Genomic DNA, 26,214 nt, shown 5'->3' on the forward strand with positions numbered 1-26,214 from the left:
ATAAAATATATGAGACAAATACTGCGCACCTCTCTACTGAATATCACAGCTTTAGCCTTTCACCAGAAAGACAGAAGAGAGGTGGCCATTTTGGCTTCTCTAGGAAGAAGGGAGTTCCAGAGCTGAGGGGAAGCCACTGAGAAAGAAGGTCCTATTCTCTCTCATTGTGTTGGAGGTGAGACTAAGAGAAGGGCTTCTCCAGAAGACCTCTGGGCCTAGGATGCTTATACAAGGAGATGCGGTTAGCCAAATAGCCTGGACTTGAGCCATATAGGACTTTAAAGGTTGTAACTAGCATTCTGCATTGTGGCCGGAAACATACTGGCAGCCAATGGAGCTGCTGCAACAGGGGGGTTGTCTGCTCCCTGCAGCCAGCCCTACCACTAATTATGCAGTCGAGTTTCCCGCATTTGGGGAAATCGCAGGGGTTAGCACCCTGGCTGCAGCTCTTTGGACAAGCGGAAGTTTCCGAGCACTCTTTAAAGGCAGCCCTATGTAAAGTATATTACAGCCTTTGGAGGCTTTTAAGCAGAGGCTGGATGGCCATCTGTGGGGGGTGCTTTGAATGAGATTTTCCTGCTTCTTGCAGTGGGTTTGACTGGATGGCCTGTGAGATCTCGTCCAACTCTAAGATTCTATGATTCTAATCCACACTGAATGTAACTATTGTATGGATCACTGCAACCAGATCCAGCTTCTCAAAGAATGGGCTCAGTTGGCACACAAATTTTAATTGTGCAGAGGCCCTCTTGGCCACCGCAGATACCTGGGCCTGCAGGTTCAACAGTGAGTCCAGGATGACTTCAGGTGGAGTGTGACCTCATCCAGCCCAGGCTGGATCCCTATTCCCTACTGATCTACCTTCAAACTGACCAGGAGTACCTCTGTTGAAGGGGCAAGGATGTAAAAGATGTAAAAAAAATACTCCTCAAAAGCAAAAGGCCCCTTTTCTGTGAAGAGGGCGAGGAAAAACACCACAAAAAGTTGGATTTTCAAACTGCAAAAGAACTATTTATTGCGTGGCCATAGCAATGTGACAAATACATGTATACATGCAATCAAAGGATTTGTCCAAATTTCCAAAATGGTTGCAAGGGTTTTATCACCTTCACAGAAATTAGCAAGCTTATCCTTACTGGCTTACAAAGATCATTTACCCCATTTGTCTAATGTTGTCTATGTCACAAGCATCTTAACCATCATGCAATCCCATTGGTTTTCTATGCTGTAACAACATGTGATTCTTTAGACCAGGGGTCCTCAAACTTTTTAATTGGAGGGCCGATTCATGGTCCCTCATATTGTTGAGGGGCCAAATTATCATTCGGAAAAAAAAACGAACAAATTCCTGTGCTCACTGCACATGTCATATTTGTAGTGCAAAAAAAACAACAACCCAGCAACAATTACTTAATGTGTTGTCGAAGGCTTTCATGGCTGGGATCACATACAATATATTATATCATTAGCATAGCACAATATTAGCATTATATGTTACTACAGTAGAGCCTCGCTTATCCAACACTTGCTTATCCAACGTTCTGGATTATCCAATGCACTTTTATAATCAATGTTTTTAATACATTGTGATATTTTGGTGCTAAATTTGCAATTACAGTAATTTTCTGTCAAATTTGTTGTATAACATAATGTTTTGGTGCTTAATTTGAAAAATCATAATGTAATTTGATGTTTTCCTTAATCCCTCCTTATTATCCAGCATATTCGCTTATTCAATGTTCTGCTGGCCCGTTTATGTTGGATAAGTGAGACTCTACTGTATATTGTACTATACCATTATATTGTAATATTATTAGTAATATTACATTTAATATATAATATATAATTAATATTATTATATTATACAATATTATTATATTGTATTATTATTATTAGCCACCCTGAGTCCCCTATTGGGTGACAAGGGTGGGGTAGAAATACTGTAATAAATAAATAAATAAATAAATAATGTATTACATTATAATATTTATTATCAATATTATATGTATACACAATATTTATTTATTTATTACAATATATTATATTATTACCATATCATTCATTTATAATATTTCATTTATAATATTGGTAAATGAAAAAAACAATACGATATTTAAAAATAAAAATAATTTTAACCAACATACTGTAAACTTATCAGGATTTCAGTGGGAAGTGTGGGCCTGCTTCTGGCCAATGAGATAATCAAGTAGGATTGTTGTTGTTGTGCCTTCAAGTAATTTCAGACTTTGGGCGAGCCTAAGTCTAAAACTGAGGGCGGGGGCCAGGTAAATGGCCTTGGAGGGCCGCATCCGGCCCCTGGGCCTTAGTTTGGGGACCCCTGCTTTAGACAATGGTGCTTTCATGTTACTGACTTGTTGCAAGTATATGCTTGAAATCGTATGGGAACCGGTTCTGACTTGATGTATGGTTATTATTTGAAAGTAACTTCTTTTCTCTGGAACAACTCTTTTCCCAAACATCAGCATTTTCTCTCAAGCGCAGGCCTTCCTCAAACATAGGCCTTTTGCAACTTAGGTCAATCAGAACATATGGGACTTATAGTGTTATGGTTGAGCCTTCTGGCTCCGATCCTAGGAGACGAGGTCGTAAGACTCCTCGAGAGTCAGACTCTTTGGAGGAGCGCGAAAGGAAACGGCTCTGAGACTTATTTGCAGAACCAACAGACGAAGACTCCTTTGAGGGTTTTACCGAGGGAATGGAGGAAGAGATGGTTAGCTCAGAGGAGGATGATATGGAATGGACTCGTGGGAGGGAGGATTTGGGTGTCACCGGCAATGATAACATGGGAGGCGACTGGCGGGTTGCAGGACCAGACCCATGGACGGGCTGGAGGGATGGAACGGGATCCACAGCTGAGGATGCTGTGGGGCGTAGTCAAAGGTGTTTCAGCTCTGATGAGGATGATGATGAGGAGGCACCTGGAATTAGGATAGCAGCTGACAGCGATGAGGAGTTATGAACTGGCATAAAATGGGGTTTAGGATCAATGGCTAATTGCGTTGGGCAAGGTAATCTGGACGAACGCTTGGGCTCTTGTTGGGGAACTTCCTGAAGACGGGTGTGATTCGTTGCTGGATACGTAAGTTACTAAGGACACTGGGCATAGACGGCGGGAGGAACTGTGTGGGCTTTTTCTGTGCAACTTGTGTTTAATCTTGATAGCTTGGACCTCCGTCGTCTTTTTGACGGACATTACTGCCTACTCTGGATTGACGCTGGACTGACTGACTGACTACGACTCTGGACTATCCTTTCTGTGGCTATCGGTGGAACTTGTGGAACCTTAGACGTCTGCACTTGGCTTTCGACCTCGGACCGGATTGGGACCCTGCTGACCGCCGTTACCCTGATTGATGTGCCTGGACCTGGATTTCGCTCGTTGCACGGAGGAGTAAACAGCCTGAGTTACTCTTCTGTAGCTCTTGAGTAGCAGAGAGGAATCTGCTGCTAGGTTTTGTGTTCGTTTTGACCCTTTGTTTACCAGTATTTGTTTGTTTAACTGCCAGGCTGAAGTAAGCACTTTTGTTTTAACCCGGATTAAACTTCTGTTTAATCCGGTTTACTCTTTTGAACTGTTTAAACTCAAACGAAGCTATTTTTGTTACTTTTCACACTGAAGTCAAGTGTTTGCCTAGTCTTTTGTTTCTTACGGACAATTTTCAGTTCTGTAACCTCAATAAACTGTGTTGTATCCTATTTGGTGGCGTTCTGTCTCTGACATATAGTCATTACAAGTATCTTTGAAAATTCTTTTTAAACCCACGTCTCTCTCTGTTCCATCCCCCAGAGGTTTGGTTTGCATTTTTATAGTTCTAGGAATAGCATCTGTTTGCATTTGCTCCAGGGTTGCTGCAGATTCTGCAGCAGTCTGATAGTTTAGCCTGTTTGCAAGTCTTTGCTGCTTGCAGCCTGCAAATGTATCATTTTGTTCTGGAGACCGCCCCTTTTCCTGGGGATAGAAGGCTCCATTTTGAGAAGCCTATTCTGCCTTCTAGACTGAAGGAGAAACAACATAGATGTGCTTGTGTGGCCAAGCCAGGCCAACTCTGAAAAGGCCATCGTAAGTACAAACAAATGACCTGCCTTTAAAACCAGTGCCAAGCATAGATAAGAGAAAGACCTGTTCTTTCTAATAGCTTTGGCACTGGGGCAGAGAACATCTTCGGATTTCTTTGCTACTGGAAGAAGCCCTACCAACTTCACCTCAAAAACTAGCTTTGAGCTTAGATAGTTATAGATCTTTTGATAGCAGCTCAGAGCTAGGGTGAAGAGGATCTCAGGACCTCTTTGCCTTTGGTGGAAGTTAATCCAGCAACCTAAAGGGGAAAAGCAAGCAAGGAACATCTACAAGGTTTTATAAGTGGACTGTTTTTATTTGCAACTTTAATTACATGTGACAAGTCTGCCAAGGACTTTGTGTAAATAAAATTTTGTTGGATTGTTCTACTTGAAGTGCCTTTGGTTACTGGGATTTCCAGAGCTTCTAAGTAAGGCCCCTGCAGTTCACCTGGGCAAAGGAAGAAGCACATCCTAAAGCTTGAAAAGGTGCCTGGGTGTGACGGCATACTCTCACTGTCTTTTCTAGATTAAGTTTCAGTTCGTTTGCCTGCATCCAATCCATTACTGGTAACAGGCACCTCTTTAGGGTCAGGACAGCTTCTTTGGCTTTAGGTGGGAAGGAATAGCAGAGTTGGGTGTCATCTGCATGTAGATGGCAACACACTCAAAAACTTTAAATAAATTGCACGTATTAGCCATCATAGGAGAGCTTAAGCCAACAAGGAAGGCTTCCATGGTAACTCAAAAATTTAAGAATACAACAGCTTTAAAAGGGGAAGCCTTTCAGAGATATATTACTTAATAAGATTTTGGCATGTTGCACTCTGCTATAGTGTGAGCTTCAGCTTTCCAATTGTCCTGGAGCAAGATAGTTATCAATTACAGCATGATGGACTGGAATCTCAGATTTATCTGTTCTTTGCTTTTTATCTAAAAGTTGGAGCTTCTTGAACACAAGGGAAATTCATATTCTGCATTCAAGTTGGCAATCACTACCATCTGCCTTGAATGACAGTCAACTAGCCCATAACTTACTTGTTCCCCCAAAGATCATGAAAACTTTTTACTGAGATCTGATAAACATGTTTTCTTTTCTTACAAACACTACAGTCCAGAGTAGGCAATTTCCACTCCTGTATTTATCCAAGTCAGTATAATTACACAAGCTTATTTTTTTCCCCTTGTCCCTAAAGAATTACAGCGCTCACAAAGAAAACTGGGAAGAAAGATCTACTATTAATACCCCCTTTGTCATTCATAACTTGGGCAATAACTACAAAGCGACTGCTGCTTTACAGATCCTCATTCTGACGTTGAAGGAGGATCATTCTGTCTAGGAAACTAGACAAACGAGTTTTCCTAGACAGAGGTGCTAGAATACCAATGTGGAAAGAGATTGGTTTCAAGTTAAGATTGTCTTGGAAGATCATAGCATTTGTGATGTTGATGTCACTGCCACTGTCCCAAGTGGTAGGCAAGAATCCTAGTGTTCAGTGTTCCTTCAGAGAACCTGTCCGTACAGAATATCAATATTATCAAACAGGAGAGATCATCATTGGTGGAATCATATCTCAGATTTTCTCATATTTGAATGTAGTAACATTTAAAAGACCTCCATCTCACGAACTTTCTAATGTTCCTCTGTAAGTAGCTTAGTTTTTCTTTATCTTATATATTTGTAATGCATGCACTTTTCAATTTGTCTGTTAATGTATCATGATGACAATGAAAATGAATCCAGCTTACAGTAGATTCCAAGTTAGGCATGATTTAGCTTAAATTCCATAGGGGTGTTGTGTGGTTTCCAGGCTGTATGGCTGTGTTCTAGCAGCATTTTCTCCTGATATTTTGTCTGCATCTATGGCCTGCATCTTCAAAGGATCGTGAGTTATTTAGCTTTCAGAGGCTGGCATCTTCAAATCCCCTGAAGATACCAGTCACAGATGCAGGTGAAACGTCAAGAGAAAATGCTCCTAGAACACGGCCATACAGCCCAGAATAATTGCAATTAATACAGTCTATTAATTTTCAAGTTAGTCAAAGTTCTGTGTGACTGCATACATTAAGATTACTAGTTAAAGATTTTTATTCAGAGGAACATTTTAGTCTGCTATTATTATTATTATAATATCTCTTAAAATTATTTTCTCAGTAATAAAGATTTTCTTAACTATGATATGTTAATTGAGGTAAGATATATTATAAATATGCAGCCCACTATGGCACAGCAGATTAAACTGCTGAACGACTGAACTTGCTGTTCGAAAGGTAAATGGTTTGAATTTGGGGAGCGGGGTGATCTCTTGCTGTTAGCCCCAGCTTCTGCCAACCTAACAGTTCGAAAACATGCAAAATATGAGTAGATCAATAGGTACTGCTCCGGTGGGAAGGGTTACAAAACAGTTTTTGGTCAACTTTAGATTCGGTTTGGTTATTTGGGGTGCTGATTTAGAAAATTGCATTCGATAGACCATATCAGCTCTAGTTTCTGATAGTCGCCATCTGCTTACCCACAGAAAAACATATTTAATAATCTAGAGCTGATGTAGTAGTAAATTTTGTGGGTAGTTCAGCCTCTCCCCTCCTGACATCTCCGTTGCCTCAACACTATAAAAGGGTTTCACAAAACTAGTCGCTCTTGTTGTTGCGTGGTTTCGAGGAAACGGTGTAGTAATGCGCAGACCAATTTTCATTTTTGCGGACTACTGGTCATCCACGGACCACAGATTGGGAACCACTTCTATATATCCTTGACTGATTCATGAGTTACATGGACATTCATAATTTTGCCCCAAACCTGCCCTCAGCTCATACATGAAGTTTACTTATACACATATAAGTATGGTATTCCTTTATTTATACAAAAATGAGCAATTAACAATATTCTGTATTTCTATCTCTTTTGACATTTGGCATGAATTGAAAAGAGTTTAAACACCATTTTCTTAGCCATATGAAATGTTAGTAAAGATTAGATGCAACAAAGATCCTTCATTTGGTTGAATCTTCAAAGGATTTGGCCCAAAGTGGATGATATGTTTTGAGAGAAGTCACCATATATTTCCTTTTCCAAAACCCTGCAGCAGAACCAATAGGAGAGAGTAAAGAATAATAGACCAATGGAATTTGAGAGATGCTTGAACACTTATATTAGCATCAGAGCCATGCCAGGTTGTCGAGCTTTTGAATAAGTTAGTGACATATCTGTGTGTCAATGTTTTCACACATTTCCATGGATTGCAAGCAAAATATCAACCTTCCCTCTGTCTCACTCTGTCTCAGCCTTCCTCTCTTATTCACATGGGTGAATAATTATTGCATTTAATTGATCTGGAGAATATAGACAGTTACATTGTAAATATCACTCCTTACAGGCCATTTACACATCTCTATCAGCATATTGCAGCCTTGGCGTTTTCTGTAAAAGAGACCAACGAAAACCAACAACTCTTACCCAATCTCACCCTGGGTTTCCACATCTATAACAACCATTTCACTGAAATCGGGACCTACCTTGCTGCAATGGACCTTTTGTCTAGACGGCGCAAATTCGCGGTCAACTACAAATGTGAGACTGAGAATCTTCCAGCAGCAGTGATTTCAGGATCCATCACTGACTATTGTCTTCACTTGGCAACTATCCTGTGTATATACAAGATGCCACAAGTAAGATTTCTGTACAAAGCATGGAGGCTTAATCTTGGTGCCGTAGATTTTAGACTTGTTCCTGGGCACTGATTTAGAAAATTGCTTTGGATAGACTGCATCAGCTATAGTTTTTAGATACAGTTATCATGATTTTTTATGGGCGAGCAGATGAAGACTGGTATATGGCATACATTCTCTATCTCAAAAACTATAGTTGATGGCACCATTTTTGGAGTCAGCCAGTCAGATATACTTAGAAGCAGGTCTAACATTTGAGGCAAACGATTGTCTATGTACAAAGAAAATGTGTCCAAATGACATATCTTGTTACAGTTCCCCGTACAAAGCTCAATTTGGCCGTACCCAACAAAATGAAAAGGAGCAACAGCTCTAACACAAAAGTTATTCAAGTCTGGTATTGGTTCCAATACATATAGGCTTCAGGGATACAGTCAATGAAAACATCTTCCAAACAGATGGTTGGTCGTGTTGCTGTATACTGGATTGAAGAAAATAATGATGGAGCACTGCTCTCAAAAAAGTCTTCAAAAGTAAAGTCCAAATAAAGTCCTAAGTCTACACGGGTCCTGGGTATTTTTGACCCTGTTTCAGGGAAAAACCCCTTCTTCAGGAGTTGTTAAACTCAGCAACAATGGATTTCTATCTAAAACAAAACATAGAGTAACAAGTATTTTACCAGCAGTATTAACAGAAGTAAAGGTAACCCATATAACAGTATTATACTTACATAGTGCTAAATGCTTTCACTGAGTGACTCTGCTTGTGGTGATTTCAACTGCGAGTAATTCTGGAGGTCCATTCAAAGGTTTTTAAAGAGTACTTGAAGGTTTAAAGGAAACAGCTAAAATTAAGTGATTCATTAAGTCCCTGAGGGGAAAAGGTTTTAAACTTAAAGATCCAGTACATTTCCCTTTGGGATAATAGTTTTTCCAAGTCCATGAAAGGTTTTTGAGAGATGCATTCCAGAGCACAAAATTTAAATGAGGTAGATGAATGTTTGTATTGGGTGAAGTGTGAATATAAAAGAGATTCTGTAGATAAATTTTTGATTCTGGATTTATGTTCAGAGATTCTGATTCTCAAGGATCTGGTTGTTTTTCCGATATACCAGAGATCACAGTCACATGTCAAGAGGTAGATTACATTGCTGCTATTACAAGTAGAAAAATGTTTTAGTGTGGTGCCCACTTTGTTCCTATAATTATATATCTCCTTAGTCTTCCAAGATTGAGGACAACACTTACAGTGACCACAGGGATAATGGCCTCTCAGGGTGCTCTTCGGTGTACTAATGGAAGTGATTAAATCTGTATGGATTAAATATTCTCTAATATTTTTAGTACGCCTGTTTCCAAAAATAGGTAATTTATCACAACCTGAAATATCTTGAAGAAGATGCCAATGCTTTTTTATAATTTGGATTATGTGTTTGGAGTAATGCGATAATTCTTGTGTCCAGATAATTTGATTTTTAGTTGGTTTAGCAGATTCTTTCAGTAGGGTGGTTCTATCAGTTTTTTCAGCTTTAATTAATGCCTTTTTGATGACATGTTTAGGATAGCCTCTACTTCTAAACTCCTGGCTTAAGGTCAGGCTTTCATGAATGAAGTGTTCATTAGAGCTTGAGTTACGCTTTAGTCTAAGTCTTTTTCCTATGTGATCTACTGGGAAAATCGTTCAGTACTGTTTTACAACAGTTGGAGACACTGAACAAGAAAATTGACCATCTTTTCAAAGGAATTTCCCTAATGGTGAAGAATCCTTCTCCTATAGACATTATACAAACTGTACCAACCAGCTTTATTAATATTAATGAGGAATTAAATGCTCTGGAAAGCCAGGGAAGAAAAAAGCTAGAGGAGCAGAAGGAAGGCAATAGGTCAGGCTTGGAAGGGGCCAGGGATGGGGTGGAGTCTTTATCTGGGGAAGAGAGTCAGAGTCAGGGGAGGGACGGCCGGAAGGAAACTAATAGAGTCTCTCAGAGGACAAACAACACGCTGTCCCCAGAACTGTTTGGACACTCCCTGGACACTTACTGCAATTCCCAACATCTGTTGCGAACTAATAAGGTGGCAGTGGAAGTGCAAGACTCACTATTGAACAGAGGAAGATGGACATCTAAGCGAGCGGTCCGGACATCTCTCTCACAAATTCTATCTTTAAGCTGGTCGAAAGTGAAGATCAAAACTATCGACTGGCTTCGTAGAGACTATCAGTCCTGGAGCCGCTCCATCTGTCTTCTCATTGGATTGGAAGACAGAACACTGATGGAGGAATTGTTTTTGTATAGGCCCAAACTTCAACAGTGGGGCATTACTCTCAGGAGGGTACTAGTAGACCCATTGATTCGCCCCCTGGACATCAGGCGGAATCTTGGTAGACAAGATCCCCCAGGTTTAGGCCATGTCTATGTTACCTCTCAGTCCCGTTCTCAGACATCATTAGTGCCTAGCCCCCTTCCCACGCTAGATGATGATCTGTTAGATGACTCCTTTCCTCCTACACCAGCGGAGATAGGCCCCTCCTTTAAACAACCAAGTATTGCTGATGATTTTCTATCTCAGGACAGCTGACTATCCCCTTCAATGGGCAACCTCAATCAGTCATCTCTCCAGGGGGGAGAGGGTTTCCACGGGCAGGGTCTCATTGAGGTGGTTTGGGGGAGAAGGAAGAACGGTCACTTTCGACCCAGGGAGAAGCGCAACAGAGTTTTTGCGACCCTGGAGAGGAATAGGTGTGGTAGTCTTCAGGACAGACCTCCCAGCCTTAAGGTCCTGCTTTTGAACGCCAGATCCGTCAACGGTAAAACAGCTGTTATCCAGGATTTGATCCTGGATGAGGGGGCGGATCTGGCATGCATCACCGAGACGTGGTTGGACGAGCTGGGTGGGGTGAATCTCACTCAGCTGTGCCCACCAGGTTTCGGGGTGCATCAGCAGGCCAGGGCTGGGGGGCGGGGAGGAGGAGTCGCGGTGATCTTTCGGCAGTCCATCGCCCTGATCAGATGCGCCGTTCCGCAGTCTTCGAGGTTTGAGTGTGTCTTCCTGAAGGTGGGAGCCCGAGACAGCTTGGGGATTCTGCTGGTGTACCGTCCACCCCGCGACCCAGCAGTCTCTCTGTCCGAGCTAGCAGAAGTGGTCTCCAATTCGGCCCTGGTCTCCCAACAACTCATAGTTTTGGGGGACTTTAATATTCATGCCGAGACCTCTTTGACAGGTGCAGCTCAGGATTTCATGGTTGCCATGACGACCATGGGGCTGACTCAAGTTATATCTGGGCCCACACATCAGGTGGGACACACGCTGGACCTCGTCTTCATTGTGGACGGTGGGACAGTCAGAGTGGAAGAGCAAAATATTCTTCCATTGTCATGGTCTGACCATCATCTGATCTGTTTGAGTTTCGCCGTGTCTTCTAACCTCCGCAGGGGTGGTGGACCCATTAAGATGGTCCGCCCCAGGAGGCTGATGGATCCGGATGGACTCCTGAGGTCTCTTGGGGATCTTCCTGTTCTGGAGACTGGCGATCCTGTCGATGTCCTGGCTGATCGCTATAATAGTGAGCTGACAAGGGCACTTGACACGATCGCTCCCGAACGTCCTCTTTCGCTGCGTAGAGTCATGTCGACTCCTTGGTTCACTGAGGAGCTGGCTGTGATGAAGCGTGCGAGGAGGGGACTAGAGTGCATCTGGAGGAAATCTCGGGATGTGTCTGACCAAACACGGGCTAAAGCCGCTATTAAGGCTTACTCCGTGGCTCTGCGAGCAGCCAGGAAAGCTTTCACGACTGCCCGCATAGCGTCTGCGGCCAACAGGCCATCGGAGTTGTTCCGAGTTGTTGGGGAGCTCCTGCGGCCTCCTGAGACCCAGGGGCTTCCTGATGACTTGGCAACTAGGTGCAGCGATTTTGCGCACCACTTTGCAGGCAAAGTTGCTCAGATACGCCATGAGTTGGACTCCAGCTTAATTGTAGTTCCAGCGGAGGTAACCGAGGCACCTGTCTGTCCGATTTTGTGGGATTCTTTCCGGCTTGTTCTTCCGGATGACGTGGAGGGGATTCTTGGGTCTGTGAGGGCGACCACTTGTGCTCTGGATCCTTGTCCCTCTTGGCTGGTTAAGCAGGCCAAAGAGGGGTTGTTGGATTGGTTTGTGGCTATAATAAATGCCTCCCTGGGTCAGGGGTCATTTCCATCTTGTTTTAAGCAAGCGGTGGTAAAACCGTTACTAAAAAAGACCTCGCTAGACCCATCTGTATGTAACAACTACAGACCAATTTCCAACCTCCCGTTTTTGGGCAAGGTTCTGGAGCGGGTGGTGGCCACGCAGCTCCAGGAGTTCCTCGATGACACTGATTTTCTGGACCGCTCACAGTCTGGCTTCAGGCCTGGGTACAGCACTGAGACGGCTTTGGTCGCCTTGGTGGATGACCTCCGCAGGGAACTGGACAGGGGGAGTGTGACCCTGCTGGTTCTCCTGGACATCTCTGCGGCTTTCGATACCATCGACCATGGTATCCTTCTGGGGAGGCTCTCCAGGATGGGACTCGGTGGCACTGTTTTGCAGTGGCTCCAGTCCTTCCTGGAGGGCCGTTCCCAGATGGTGAAGCTGGGGGATACCTGCTCGGACCCCTGGCCTTTGACCTGTGGGGTCCCGCAAGGGTCTATTTTATCCCCCATGCTTTTTAACATCTACATGAAACCGCTGGGAGAGGTCATCCGGAGTTTTGGAGGGTGTTGCCATCTCTACGCAGATGACACACAAATCCACTACTCGTTCCCACCTGACTCCAAGGAAGCTCCTTGGGTGCTGAACCAGTGCCTGGCCACTGTGGCGGACTGGATGAGGAGGAACAAGCTGAGGATCAATCCTGACAAGACAGAGGCCCTCCTGGTCAGTCGCTCGTCGGATCGGGGTATTGGGTGGCAACCTGTGCTGGACGGGGTTGCACTCCCCCTGAAATCACAGGTCCGCAGTTTGGGGGTCCTCCTGGATTCAGCGCTGACGCTTGAAGCGCAGGTGTCGGCGGTGGCCGGGAGGGCTTTTGCACAACTCAAACTTGTGCGCCAACTGCGACCATACCTCGTGAAGTCTGACTTGACCACGGTGGTGCATGCATTAGTTACCTCTAGACTGGACTACTGTAATGCGCTCTACGTGGGGCTTCCCTTGAAGACGGCCCGGAAGTTACAGCTGGTCCAACGTTCGGCCGCCAGACTAATAACGGGGGCGAGTTACAGGGAGAGATCTACTCCCCTGTTTAAGGAGCTCCACTGGCTGCCGTTCATCTTCCGGTCCCAATTCAAGGTGCAGACCATCATTTATAAAGCCCTAAACGGTTTGGGACCCGCCTACCTTCGTGACCGTATCTCCTATCATAAACCTGCCCGACCTCTCCGATCATCGGGGGAGGCCCTCCTGTCGCCACTACCTATATCTCAGGCTCGCCTTGTAGGAACAAGGGAGAGGGCCTTCTCTGCGGTGGCCCCTTGCTTGTGGAACTCGCTGCCCATTGAAATCAGGCAAGCCCCCACCCTTTTAGCCTTCAGGAAAGATTTAAAAACATGGCTCTTCCGGTGTGCTTTCGGAGAGTAAATGTTCTATGCTACTCCCCCCCGATATTTATCCTCTAGACTGGTTCACTATCTGATGTCCCGTCCCTCGAGGTTTTATTCTGATCCCTTTCTCACCCAGAGTTTTAATTTTTAATCTAGTTTTTAAATGTAGTATTCATGCGGCCCGCTCGTGTTATATTGCTGTTTTGATCTTATGTTGTACTGTTTTATTTTATGTAATGTATTATTTAATTGTATTATGTTATGGTCTATTGTATTGTCTTGGGCATGGCCCCATGTAAGCCGCCCCGAGTCCCCGTTGGGGAGATGGTGGCGGGGTATAAATAAAGTTTTATTATTATTATTATTATAAGTAGTTGTGAAAATGGAAGATTGGTCTTTAAACCAAAGTGGTGGAAGCTGTTATAATGAAGAAAAGAATTTTTATCTGATGGTTTTCTGAAGTTCTTGACCAAAAATTTGTTATGATATTTATACACAGTAACATCCAAAAAATTGATATGTGACAGGTTGAGATGACTGGTAAACTTAATAGACGTATGTATAGTGTTAATCCAATTAGAGAATCCTACTGCGGCCTCAGTTGTTTTAAATACTATGAATATATCATCAATAAATCGGCCATAGTATATTATATTAGCATAGTACATATTTAAAGATGGATTTAGCAATATAGTGTTTTCTAAATTTGCCATGAATAGATTGGCAATCGATGGGGCTAACGGACTTCCCATAGCGACACCGAAGGTCTGAAAGTAAAATTGGTTTTGAAAACGGAAATAATTTTTCTCCAGTACTATATCTAACAGGTCCATCAAGAAATGTGTAGATGGTTGCAATTTTGTTCTCCTACGAAGGATATTCTCTATGATGGTACGAGCCTCATCTAGTGGAATGTTAGTATAGAGTGAGGTGACATCAATCGTAACTAAAATGCTGTCCTCCTCAATTTTGAGATTTTCTACGATATTAATGAAGTGCTTTGTATCTTTAATGTAGGAATCACAGAGAGAGACAAATGGTTGGCAAAAGGAGTCTAGATATTTAGCAAGTGGTTCCAATACAGAAGATGAACCGGAAATAATAGGTCGGCCTGGGGGTGGAGTGATGCCTTTATGAATCTTTGGAAGAATATAAAAGATAGGTATCCTGGGGAAGTCATTTTGTAAGTATTTAAATGTAGAAGAAGAAATAAATCCCATGGATAATCCCTCTTGACACACCACCCTAATAAGGGACTGAATGTGTTTAGTGGGGTCTGTTGCAATAGGTTTGTAGAATTTACTATTTGATAACTGGAGGTTGACTTCCTTAATATAATCTCTTTTGTTAAGTAATACTATAGCTCCCCCTTTATCTGCTGGTTTCCAGACTACCTCTTTAAAGTTGCTCAATTTGACCAGAGTGGTTCTTTCTAATTCTGATAAATTTGAGTGGTATGGTTGTCTACGAGTAGTTAGCTTGTTAAAGTCCCTCTCTACAGCTTTTTCAAAGCATTTAATGTAAATGTTATCTGTGGAAGGGCAGAAGGTACTTTTAGGTTTGAAAGGATCTGTGGTTGAGTTAGATATGCTGTCTTTAAACATGTCTCTTAAGCGGATGGTTCTAAATAGCTTGAATAAATCTATTCGTGCTCGAAATGCATTAAATTTAGGGGTGGGAACAAATGATAGACCTTTGTTATACCTAGGGGAATCTTTGTTTGGCGAGCTGGAGCAGCACCTTAAATCAAAGAGCCACTTTGAAGCCTGGGTCCATCCTTTGTAGGGAGAGTTCTTGCGCACCCAAATAGTGTTTTTTTGGGGGGGGGGGGGGTTGGGGGGGGGTTTCTGGCCTTGTCTCTGTTTTCTTGGATTTTTTTTTATGGTCACTCCTTGGAATGTGATTAGTTTTGTGGTCAAATTTGGTGTGATTTGGCCCAGTGGTTTTGTTTTTAACATGGTCCTAATTATGAACATTTACATTTTTATATATATAGATAATTGAATTGGAGGGTTTGGTCTAGCATTCTGATTAGCAAGTTACTTTCCTTCATACAGAAGATTGTTTTTTCATTCTCGCTTTGTTTCTGCAGACCAAGATATAACAGGGAACTAATGCCTAAATATCCTAAAGATACCAGAATCAGTATGATCTTAGTACTTGGAAGGGAGACAGACAATGAAATTCAAATACTGTAGGCTATATTTCAGAGAAAGGAACTGCAGTATCCATCCCAGAGTATTTTGTGCTTAAGAAAACATTTGAAATTCACAAGGTCACCATAAGTCGGCAACTGACTTGAGGGCACACACAGGTTGTGTATGGAATAATTAAGCCTCTGGAATGAATATTGATATAATAATTTTGCTCAATGATTCTTATATACACCAGATTTAGGATGCTGGAAGGACTGTGGCCAGGATTCTGTAAGAAGCATTCACATGCATAATTATCCTTTATGTCTGCTAATCTTCTTTGGATTCTATGGGGGATTTCCTTCTCCTTGCTGTGCCCAAATACAACTCCACATCTTCCTTTAATTTGAAGCCCAAAGCCATCTCACAATGCCACTCCATGCCTTATGGTGAGCAGGTAGGAATCAAAAAGCACCTGGTAAGCCTTTCCCCATAGTCAGATGCATAGGGATGAGAGAAGCGCTGAAATACCTGGATTCATCGATGTTGGAGCCCCCACTGGCGCAGTGGGTTAAACCCTTGTGCCAGCAGGATGGATAATCGACAGGTCAGAGGTTCGAATCTGGGGAGAACGTGGATTAGCTCCCTCTGTCAGCTCCAGCTCCCTATGCGGGGACATGAGAAAAGCCTCCCATAAGGATGGTAAAACATCAAAACATCCAGGCATCCTCTGGGTAATGTCCTTGCAGACAGCCAATTCTCTCACATCAGAAGCAACTTGCAGTTTCTCAAGTTGCTCCTGACATGAAAAAAAATCCTTGATGTCATCTTGTGCATTTGGCTCAGAAGGTGCAGCCTGATGCTTCTCCAGTCTTGTTGGGGTAATGAGACATGCAACGTGCCACTCTTGAAGATTTCAAATTCTCTATAAGCTGACACAGGAGGAGGCAGTCTTTCAGGTATAATGGTAAGAAAATGTGTAGGTCCAAACCAACATCTTGAATTTGAGCTTGGCTGCAAACATGAAGCTAGTCCGATTGATTGGAGTGTTGGTGAAGGTTTTTATGGCCGGAATCACTGGGTTGCTGTGAGTTTTCCAGGCTGTATGACTATATTCCAGAAGCATTCTCTCCTGGCGTTTTGCCCACTTCTATGGCAGGCATCCTCAGAGGTTGCGAGGTCTGTTGGAAACTAGGCAAGTGGGGTTTATATATCTGTGGAAAGTCCAGGGTGGGAGAAAGAACTCTCATCTGTTTGAGGCAAGTATGAATGGTGCAATTGGTCACCTTGATTAGCATTAAATGGTCTTGCAGCTTCAAAGTCTGCCTGCTTCCTGCGTGGGGGAATCCTTTGTTGGGAGGTATTAGCTGGCCCTGATTGTTTAATGTCTGGAATTTCAGTCTTCTGAGTGTTATTTTTTATTTACTGTCCTGATTTTTTAATACCGTTCGCCAGATTTTGTTCATTGTCATGGTTTCCTCCTTTCTGTTGAAACTGTCCACATGCCTGTAGATTTCAATGGCTTCTTTGTGACATGGTGGTTGGTAAAATGGTCCAGCATTTCTGTGTTCTCAAATAATATGCCGTGTCCAGGTTGGTTTACCTACTATACAGGTCCACAGACTTGGACTGTACATGCTATGGATTTTTGACATGGGTTAGATTTCTCATTATCTTTGATGCTGACAACTATTGATTTGGAATCCAATATCTGGAAGGTCAGATGCCAATTTGTCAGTGCATTTCAACACAATTAGCATTAGAATCTTATTACACGAACAAAAATAAAAGTAACATTTCATAATACAATACTTACAGAAAATAGAAATGTTGGTTTAGATTTCATTAATCTTCATGTTTGATATCACTTCAGTTCCTCTCTATTTTTTTTAAAAAAATATTTTAGCTTATCTTTGGATCGTCTCCTGTGGTGAATAATGAAGTACAAGGTCTTTTCTTCCACCGGATGTTTCCAAAAATTAGTGATCACTATGAAGGGATTGTCCAGTTACTCCTGCATTTCAACTGGATATGGATTGGAGTAATTTCTTTGTATGATGACACTGGAGAAGGATTTGTTCAAAATGTTCTTCCTATGTTTACTCAGAAGGGCATTTGTTTTCATTTCGTAGCAAGATTACCCAAAATTGATTTTACTAATACATATAATAGATTCATAAAGGAATGTCATGAAATGATCACAGTTGTTATAGAAAGCACTGCCAATGTGATTGTTGTGCATGGTGAAAGCCATACTATTATTGTTATAAGAATGATGATATATGTTGAAGAACTAGAGGACACACCCCTGCAAATCAGCACAAAAGTGTGGGTTATGACAGCTCAGATGGAGTTTGCAATGTTTCCTTTTGCAACAGACTGGGAAATTGATTTCCTTCATGGGGCTATATCCTTTGAGGTTCATTCTAAGGCCCTTTCAGGATTCAGACATTTTCTTCAGACAAGAAATCCTCTCTCAGCAAAAAAAGACAAGTTTCTGTGGACTTTCTGGGAAGAAGTATTTAACTGCGACATGCCCCGTCCTTCATTAGACAAGGATAATATGTTCTGCACCGGAAAGGAGAAGCTAGAGACTCTTCCTGTTTCTGTTTTTGAAATGAGCATGACCAGCCACAGCTACAGCATCTACAATGCTGTCTATGCCATTGCACATGCTTTGCAGGCCATATATTCATCTAAATTGAAACGCAGAACAATGCCGAATGGTGCGGGAAAGCAACCTTGGAATATACATCCATGGCAGGTAATCTCACCAATGCAGAAGAGTTTATTGTATTGCTTCCATTGGAGCCAAAGCAGAAGTGATACTTTTGATCATTTGAGGTATTAGTGGTTTGTGTCTTCTATGTATATTTAGATGGGCAAATTTTGATCAATGATATAGTGTAGTGATATTGCATTAAATACATTATTCACCGAGTCCCCAGTGGCGCAGCGGGTTAAATCACTGAGCTGCTGAACTTGCTGACCGAAAGGTTGTCGGTTCAAATCTGGGGAGTGGAGTGAGCTCCTGCTGTTAGTCCCAGCTTCTGCAGACCTAGCAGTTTAAAAACATGACAATGTTAGTAGATCAATAGGTACTGCTCCAGTGGGAAGGTAATGGTGCTCCATGCAATCATGCCAGCCACATGAGCTTGGAGGTGTCTACGGACAACACTGGCTCTTTGTCTTAGAAACAGAGATGATCGGACACAACTACACTTAATGTCAGGGGAAACCTTTACCTTTACTATGTTGTTCACAGTGAGCAGGCTTTTCACTCAGCACAGACCAATTCAGTACCCTGAAGAAAACTACCACCAAAGTATTGGGCCCAAAGATTGTAAAGGATCAAAATTTGTTTGGAGACATATATCTCTGTGGAAATTGAAAAGTTTCTTGGCATCCATCTTTATTGAGCGGTTCACATAACATGACTGCACAAGGGGGCTAGCAATGTGACCATTACACATTGAGACTTATGCCCATTTGGTCAAATGTAAAATGAGAGCCAATATACAATGGTTGTGAATTGCAACACCAGCAAGAAGGTATTACTGAACATTGGTCAAGGCTGATAGAGGTGTATATTGCACAGAGCATTATCACTTTGAGATATATGTTTAATCTTTCTTTGCATCCCTCTGTCAATTCCTTCCTATTCTGATTTAGCTCCACCAGTTTCTGAGAAGGGTCGCATTCAACAATAGTGCTGGGGAAGAGGTTTCCTTCAATCAAAATGGGGAATTATTATCAGGATTTGATATTATCAACTGGGTCACATTTCCAAATCAGTCTTTTGTTAAAATAAAAGTTGGTACAATGGAACCTCAGGCTCCTGTGGACAAGAGGTTTTTCATTCAAGATGATGTCATTGTGTGGCCCAGGATCTTCAAGCAGGTAAGTTCACTTTTAGAATTTTTATCATGTCAGAAGCAAATTGAGAAAATACTGCAGGTCACTTCTGGTGTGAGAGACTAGTTCGTCTTCAAAGACATTGCCCAGGGGACGCCCGGATGTGTTACCATCCTGCGGGGGGGGGGGGGGGCTTCTCTCATGTCCGTGCATGGGAAGCTAGGGCTGACAATCCCATCTTGCGGATTCAAACTTCTAAGCTTCAGGTCAACAGTTCAGCCGGCATAAGGATTTAACTCATTGTGTCACCGTGGCTCACTTTTAGAATGAATCCAGCTATTTCTCCTGTGATTAAGGTCATTCTTCAAATCTTGAAATAGATGTCTCTCCTGGTTGAACTAGATGTGATGGGGAAGAATTTTATCCATTGCACTGACCTAAATATCATGAGAAAAGAGTTAAGGCAAGTCTGTGGCACAACTGGTTAGTAGCCTGCTGCAATAAATCCCTACTGACCGAGAGGTTGTGAGTTCAAAGCCCGAGTAAAATTGAGTGCCTGACTGTAAAATAGCCCCAGCTCGTTGTTTACCTAAGCAACCCGAAAGACAGTTGCATTTGTCAAGTAGGAAAATTTAAGGACCGCTTATGCTGGGAGGCTAATTTAATTAATTTACAACACCATAAAAACATCCAGCAGTGTGCGTGCCGGATGAGGAAGTACTCCATCAAAAAAAGGACTAGTTGCCGCAGTGGATGATGAAGCAGCAGCTCCTCCTGTGGCTGGAATCAAGCATACCCTCACAAAGCCAGAAGCTGGAAGTTAAATAGCCTCTGTGTCTGTGTGTTGTTTGTCTAATGGTATTGAATGTTTGCCATATATATGTACATTGTGATTCGCCCTGAGTCCCCTTCGGGGTGAGAAGGGTGGAATATAAATACTGTAAATAAATAATAAATAATTATCCAGTAGGGGCCAAATCAACAGAGTGTTCTTTATTGAAATAGTACAATGACAAAACTTTAAGTTAACATTGGCCAAAATACTCCACCACATGAGGAATACAATATTCCATATTCACAACTCCAAACTCTATAACCTTCACCGCTACTAGGCTCCCAAGAGCAATGCTAAGGTGTGAGAACTAAGGTGGGAATGGGTGATATTCAAACTGCACTGTGTTGTCGAAGGGATCACAGGGTTGGTGTATGTTTTCCGGGCTGTATGGCCATGTTCCAGAAGTATTATCTCCTGACGTTTCGCCCACATCTAAGGCAGGCATCCTCAGAGGTTGTGCGGGATGGAAAACTAAGCAAGGAAGGTTTATATATATCTGCACTTATCAAACTGCACTTATTTACAGTGAAACAAATGTAATAAAATAGAGTCAAGAATCAAAGAGTTCGGAAAAGACCATAAAAGCCCTCTAATCCAACTCTCTCACATGTAGGGAAAAAATGAGGAACTCCTGATAAATGGTCATTCAGCCTATGTTTAAAAACCTCCAGAGGAGACTCCAGGACACTCCCAGGCAGCATATTCTATTATTTCACGGCTCTGAGTCTGACCATCAGAAAGTTCTTTCCAATAGTAAGATGGAAACTCTTTTCCTACAATTTTAATCCTTTGTTCGATATATTAGTAAATGATCTTGCCTCCTTCTCAAGGTGTCATCTTTTCAAATGCTTAAATATGACTATCACATCTTCGGGGTTGTTGTGTGTTTTCCGGGCTGTATGGCCATGTTCCAGAAACATTCCCTCCTGATGTTTCACCCACATCAATGGCAGGCATCCTCGGAAGTTGTGAGGTATATTGATACCTAGAATCATAGAATAGTAGAGTTGGAAGAGACCTCATGGGCCTTCCAATCCAACCCCCTGCCAAGAAGCAGGGAATTGCATTCAAAGCACCCCCGACAGATGGCCATCCAGCCTCTGCTTAAAAGCCTCCAAAGAAGGAGCCTCCACCACAGTCCGGGGGAGAGAGTTCCACTGCCGAACAGCCCTCACAGTGAGAAAGTTCTTCCTGATATTCAGGTGGAATCTCCTTTCCTGTAGTTTGAAGCCATTGTTCCGCGTCCTAGTCTGCAGGGCAGCAGAAAACAAGCTTGCTCCCTCCTCCCTATGACTTCCCCTCACATACCGTGTTTCCCCGAAAATAAGACAGTGTCTTATATTAATTTTTGCTCCCAAAGATGCACTAGGTCTTATTTTCAGGGGATGTCTTATTTTTCTATGAAGAAGAATTCACATTTATTGTTGAACAAAAAAAGGAACATTTATTATATACTGTACAGTAGTTGTCATCACAAACCAGCATAACCAGACAAACTGTGAACCCTATCAAGAATTTCTTGTTACTATCATTATTTCCATGTACAACACTCTATGGTATGTACATTTACTGATCCTGCATGCTCTGGTGTTCTGTTCGGCGGGCATGCTTCCAAACAAAAGCTTTGCTAGGTCTTACTTTCAGGGGAGGCCTTATATTTAGCAATTCAGCAAAACCACTACTAGGTCTTATTTTCTGAGGATGTCTTATTTTAGGGGAAACAGGGTATTTGTACATGGCTATCATGTCTCCTCTTAGCCTTCCCTTCTGCGGGCTAAACATGCCCAGTTCTTTAAGCCGCTCCTCATAGGGCTTGTTCTCCAGACCTTTGATCATTTTAGTTGCCCTCCTCTGGACGCTTTCCAGCTTGTCAACATCTCCCTTCAATTGCGGTGCCCAGAATTGGACGCAGTATTCCAGGTGTGGTCTGACCAAGGCAGAATAGAGGGGGAGCATGACTTCCCTGGATCTAGACGCTATTCCCCTATTGATGCAGGCCAGAATCCCGTTGGCTTTCTTAGCAACCACATCACATTGTTGGCTCATGTTTAACTTGTTGTCCACAAGGACTCCAAGATCTTTTTCACACATACTGCTGTCGAGCCAGGAGTCCCCCATTCTGTATCTTTGCATTCCATTTTTTCTGCCAAAGTGAAGTATCTTGCATTTGTCCCTGTTGAACTTCATTTTGTTAGTTTCGGCCCATCTCTCGAGTCTGTTAAGATCGTTTTGAATTCTGCTCCTTTCTTCTGGAGTGTTAGCTATCCCTCCCAGTTTGGTGTCATCTGCAAACTCTTTGTCTAAGTCATTAATAAAGATGTTGAAAAGAACCGGGCCCAGGATGGAACCCTGCGGCACTCCACTCGTGACTTCTTTCCAAGATGAAGACGACGCATTGGTGAGCACCCTTTGGGTTCGTTTGCTTATCCAATTACAGATCCACCTAACCGTAGTTTTGTCTAGCCCACATTTGACTAGTTTGTTTGCCAGAAGGTCGTGGGGGACTTTGTCGAAGGCCTTACTGAAATCCAGGTAGGCTACATCCACAGCATTCCCTGTATCGACCCAACTCGTAACTCTATCAAAACAAGAGATCAGATTAGTCTGGCATGACTTGTTTTTGGTAAATCCGTGTTGACTATTAGCAATGACTGCATTTGTTTCTAAGTGTTTGCAGACTACTTCCTTAATGATCTTTTCCAGAATCTTGCCTGGTATCGACGTGAGGCTGACCTCTTATGTGTTCATAAGACTATCATCCAATTAGAATCATAGAATCATAGAATAGTAGAGTTGGAAGAGACCTCATGGGCCATCTAGTCCAATCCCCCGCTAAGAAGCAGGAAATTGCATTCAAAGCACCCCCGACAGATGGCCATCCAGCCTCTGCTTAAAAGCCTCCAATTCCACATCCAAACTGTGTATAAATATGCATTTCTTCAAATGAGCCAACAGGATTTAAGTTTCCAGAAGAGTCTCCAGTGTTTATGTTTGTTTTCTTTTCACTGGACAGGCACTACCCCTCTCTAGATGTAACAATAAATGCCAGTTGGGCTTTCATAAAAGAAAGAAGGAAGGAGAGCAGTTTTGCTGCTATGACTGCATTCCATGTCCAGAGGGCAAGGTTTCAAACCACACAGGTAAGACTCATAGTATTCTGTATTTATCAGTTGAATCAGGTATCATACCTACATCTCAGAACATTGAATTTTTTTTTAATTTGTCGAAAGATGGTTGATATTAATATTCTTGACAAGTATGTTTGATGTTGCGAATAACGTCTGTGTGGGGAAGGTAGGGGGAGGGCCAAACCCCAGTGTGTCCACTGATTTTTCAGGTGCTGAGTATTTGGTACATTTTGGTATGTGGATGTGGACACATGAGACGATGGCTTCTGTTGGCTATGCCCATGCATGTTCTCGATGCAACAGCGGCATCCACTGAGAGTGCTTTGGTTGTACAGTAGAACAAACTCTGGCAAAGAATGATGCAGACCTTATTGTTTCTCATAGCAATGATATGCTTCTGAAGAGGCTGACTAAATTCCAAACTCTAGGATTGTGCACGTGCATTGATAGTTACTAGGAATGTGCAAAATTTTCAGAAGATTTGTAAGTTGTCAGAAAATTCATTAAATCTGAACATTCAAAACGATATCCGACACATGGGCATGGCCAGCGCCAAAAACTTTAGAATCAAAAGTTATCCAATACATTTTTGTTGTAAATCTCAGAAGGCATCCTTCCAAAGACAGCTTCATTTTCATGGCAAGCAGGCAAGGCAAAGCCAAAAAGGCTCGTAATCTATTTCTAAGGCAACCTCAAAGTACTGGTTTTTCACCATGAAACTCCTTGTTTTTCAGATGCCGATGAATGTTTTGAATGCCCTGGTTATCGGTATCCAAACAATGACAAGGATGGATGTCTCCCAAAAGAAATCACGTTTTTGTCTTTTGAAGAGCCTCTGGGCATCGTTTTAGCCGTATTTGCTCTGAAATTTTCTCTCATCACAGTTTTCATTCTTGGCATCTTCATAAAGTACAGGGACACTCCCATTGTCAAAGCAAACAATAAGAACCTCACCTACATTCTTTTAACTTCCCTCCTGCTTTCCTTCCTTTGTGCTCTGCTATTCATTGGCCAACCAGGAAAGGTGGCTTGCCTCCTTCAACAAACTGCTTTTGGTGTGATTTTCTCAGTGGCACTTTCCTCCATTTTGGCCAAAACCATCACTGTCATTCTGGCTTTCGTAGCCACAAAGCCCGGGTCCAGGATAAGGCAATGGATGGGGAAGCGATTGGCATATTCCATTGTTCTTTCTTGCTCCCTTACCCAAGCAGCTGTTAGCATTGCATGGTTGGCAATCTCCCCTCCATTCCCAGACCTTGACATGTACTCAGTGAGTCAAAAAATTGTACTCAAATGCAATGAAGATTCAGGCACTATGCTTTATTCTCTTTTGGGTTTCCTGGGTTTCCTAGCTCTTGTCAGCCTCACTTTGGCTTTCTTAGCCAGGAAGTTGCCTGACAGTTTTAATGAAGCCAAGTTTATCACCTTCAGCATGTTGGTCTTTTGCAGTGTTTGGCTGTGTTTCATTCCAACATATTTGAGCACGAGGGCCAAAAGTATGGTGGCTGTGGAGATTTTCTCTATTTTGGCTTCCAGTTTTGGTTTATTGATCTGTATCTTCTCACCAAAATGCTACGTTATTTTGCTGAAGCCTGAATTGAACAGCAAGGAGCAGCTAATAAAAAGGATCTGAAAAATTTACCTCGCTTTCAAATACTGTTAATGTTACCTGCCATCCAACCCCACTTCATTCGTTTGTACATAACTAGATCTTAGAATTTTTTTCAAGATAATTGTATCATTGAATGGAACATACTTTATAGATTATTCAGAATTTGGTATTTCAGAAGCAGTTCACACTTAATCTTTTGGCAATAGAATTGTTTATGATCGTATATCAAACATGAGCTATGCATGTGATGCTGCAGCAAAAGAGGCAAATGCTATTTTTCTGTTGAGGGGCATAAAAGAGACCTTTCTCTGTAATTGCTTCCAAACTGTGGAAATCCATCCCATGTAAGGTTCAGTTGGCCTCCTCCCTGCTGCATTTCAATCAGCTGGCAAAGACTATTGTTTTATTCAGGCAAGCATTTTGTTTTTAACTTATTGTAGCAGAAGGAGCTTTCAATGGGAAGATCATGGCTGTTCTTTTTAATATTGAAATGAGATTTCAAATAGTGTTTTCTAAACAGAATTGTGTGTGTTTCTGTACTTTTGTACGAATGTCATTCGGTGGAAATTTGATCAAAATGCTTGCAATTTATCTTAAACCCTATAGATAAAGATAAGGATATGAAATAAAAATAAATATTAAATAAATATCACTTTAGATTCTTTTGTGCTTTTTCTTCACAACTTACTATTTCTTCTTCAATTGTGGCCTCACCAGAATTATACACCATTTACCTGGAAGCTATGAACTATGAGCCCTTCTACACATGCTAAAAGACTTGTAAAGTAATTGGGTTAAAAGGGGGGTGAGGTGGCTAAACAATATTTAGCCAAAGTGTGGGAGGGATCAGGTTAAGTGCTAAAAAGCACTTGTTAAAAAGGTGCACTTTAAACCCAATTCGGCCTGAAAAAAGCACACCTTCACATGACTGTATATCCCTGCAGTCATGCAAAACACGAGTTTTCCTTCCCTCCCCCATGTGAAGAATGCTCCAGCACATGTGAGCTTTTTAAAACCCCAAAACCGCTGATCAGGGGATTGGGCTGTCAAAGGGACACACAGGTGGTTCAAAGGAAGCACAAATGGAGAGCAATTAGAACTCTCTGAAACTCTTTATTTTATACTTTATAATCTTAAACAAGGAGCCCCCGGTGGCGTAGTGGATTAAAGCCTTGTGACTTGAAGGTTGGGCTGCTGATCTGTAAGCTGCCAGGTTCGAATCCCACCCGGGGAGAGTGCGGATGAGCTCCCTCTATCAGCTCCAGCTCCATGTGGAGACATGAGAGAAGCCTCCCACAAGGATGATAAAAACATCAAAAAAAAAAATCTGGGCGTCCCCTGGGCAA

At 42.3% G+C, this 26,214-nt stretch overlaps 1 protein-coding gene across 3 annotated transcripts; it reads left to right on the plus strand.

The window, feature by feature from the left end:
- Positions 1 to 3,840: 3,840 nt before the first annotated feature.
- On the plus strand, positions 3,841 to 25,801 carry LOC100560982 (vomeronasal type-2 receptor 26). 3 transcript variants are annotated; one of them, XR_010007268.1, is made up of 6 exons: positions 3,841 to 4,081; positions 7,455 to 7,746; positions 17,345 to 18,202; positions 19,111 to 19,338; positions 20,742 to 20,881; positions 23,142 to 23,268. XR_010007268.1 is itself a non-coding variant. In XM_062984516.1 (6 exons), the coding sequence occupies exons 1-6, from the start codon at positions 4,038 to 4,040 to the stop codon at positions 24,887 to 24,889; spliced, it is 2,448 nt and encodes an 815-aa protein (XP_062840586.1). In that variant the 5' UTR covers positions 3,841 to 4,037; the 3' UTR covers positions 24,890 to 25,801. The 3 variants fall into 3 exon arrangements, 2 of the variants coding, with proteins under 2 accessions (XP_062840586.1, XP_016850861.2); XM_062984516.1 differs by lacking the exon at positions 20,742 to 20,881 and adding an exon at positions 23,991 to 25,801; XM_016995372.2 differs by lacking the exons at positions 17,345 to 18,202; positions 20,742 to 20,881 and adding an exon at positions 23,991 to 25,801.
- The last annotated feature ends 413 nt before the right edge of the window (positions 25,802 to 26,214 follow it).

This window comes from Anolis carolinensis, chromosome 6, assembly GCF_035594765.1.
Source record: "Anolis carolinensis isolate JA03-04 chromosome 6, rAnoCar3.1.pri, whole genome shotgun sequence".
NCBI lineage: Eukaryota > Metazoa > Chordata > Lepidosauria > Squamata > Dactyloidae > Anolis > Anolis carolinensis.

Bases quoted from the DNA above. Each gene is read 5' to 3' on its own strand.
- LOC100560982 (XM_062984516.1), top strand. From the start codon at position 4,038: ATGTGCTTGTGTGGCCAAGCCAGGCCAACTCTGAAAAGGCCATC. The intron at 4,082-7,454 runs GTAAGTACAAAC...CACTCCTTACAG, and splicing joins CCAACTCTGAAAAGGCCATC to GCCATTTACACATCTCTATC. The intron at 23,269-23,990 runs GTAAGACTCATA...CTTGTTTTTCAG, and splicing joins CAAGGTTTCAAACCACACAG to ATGCCGATGAATGTTTTGAA.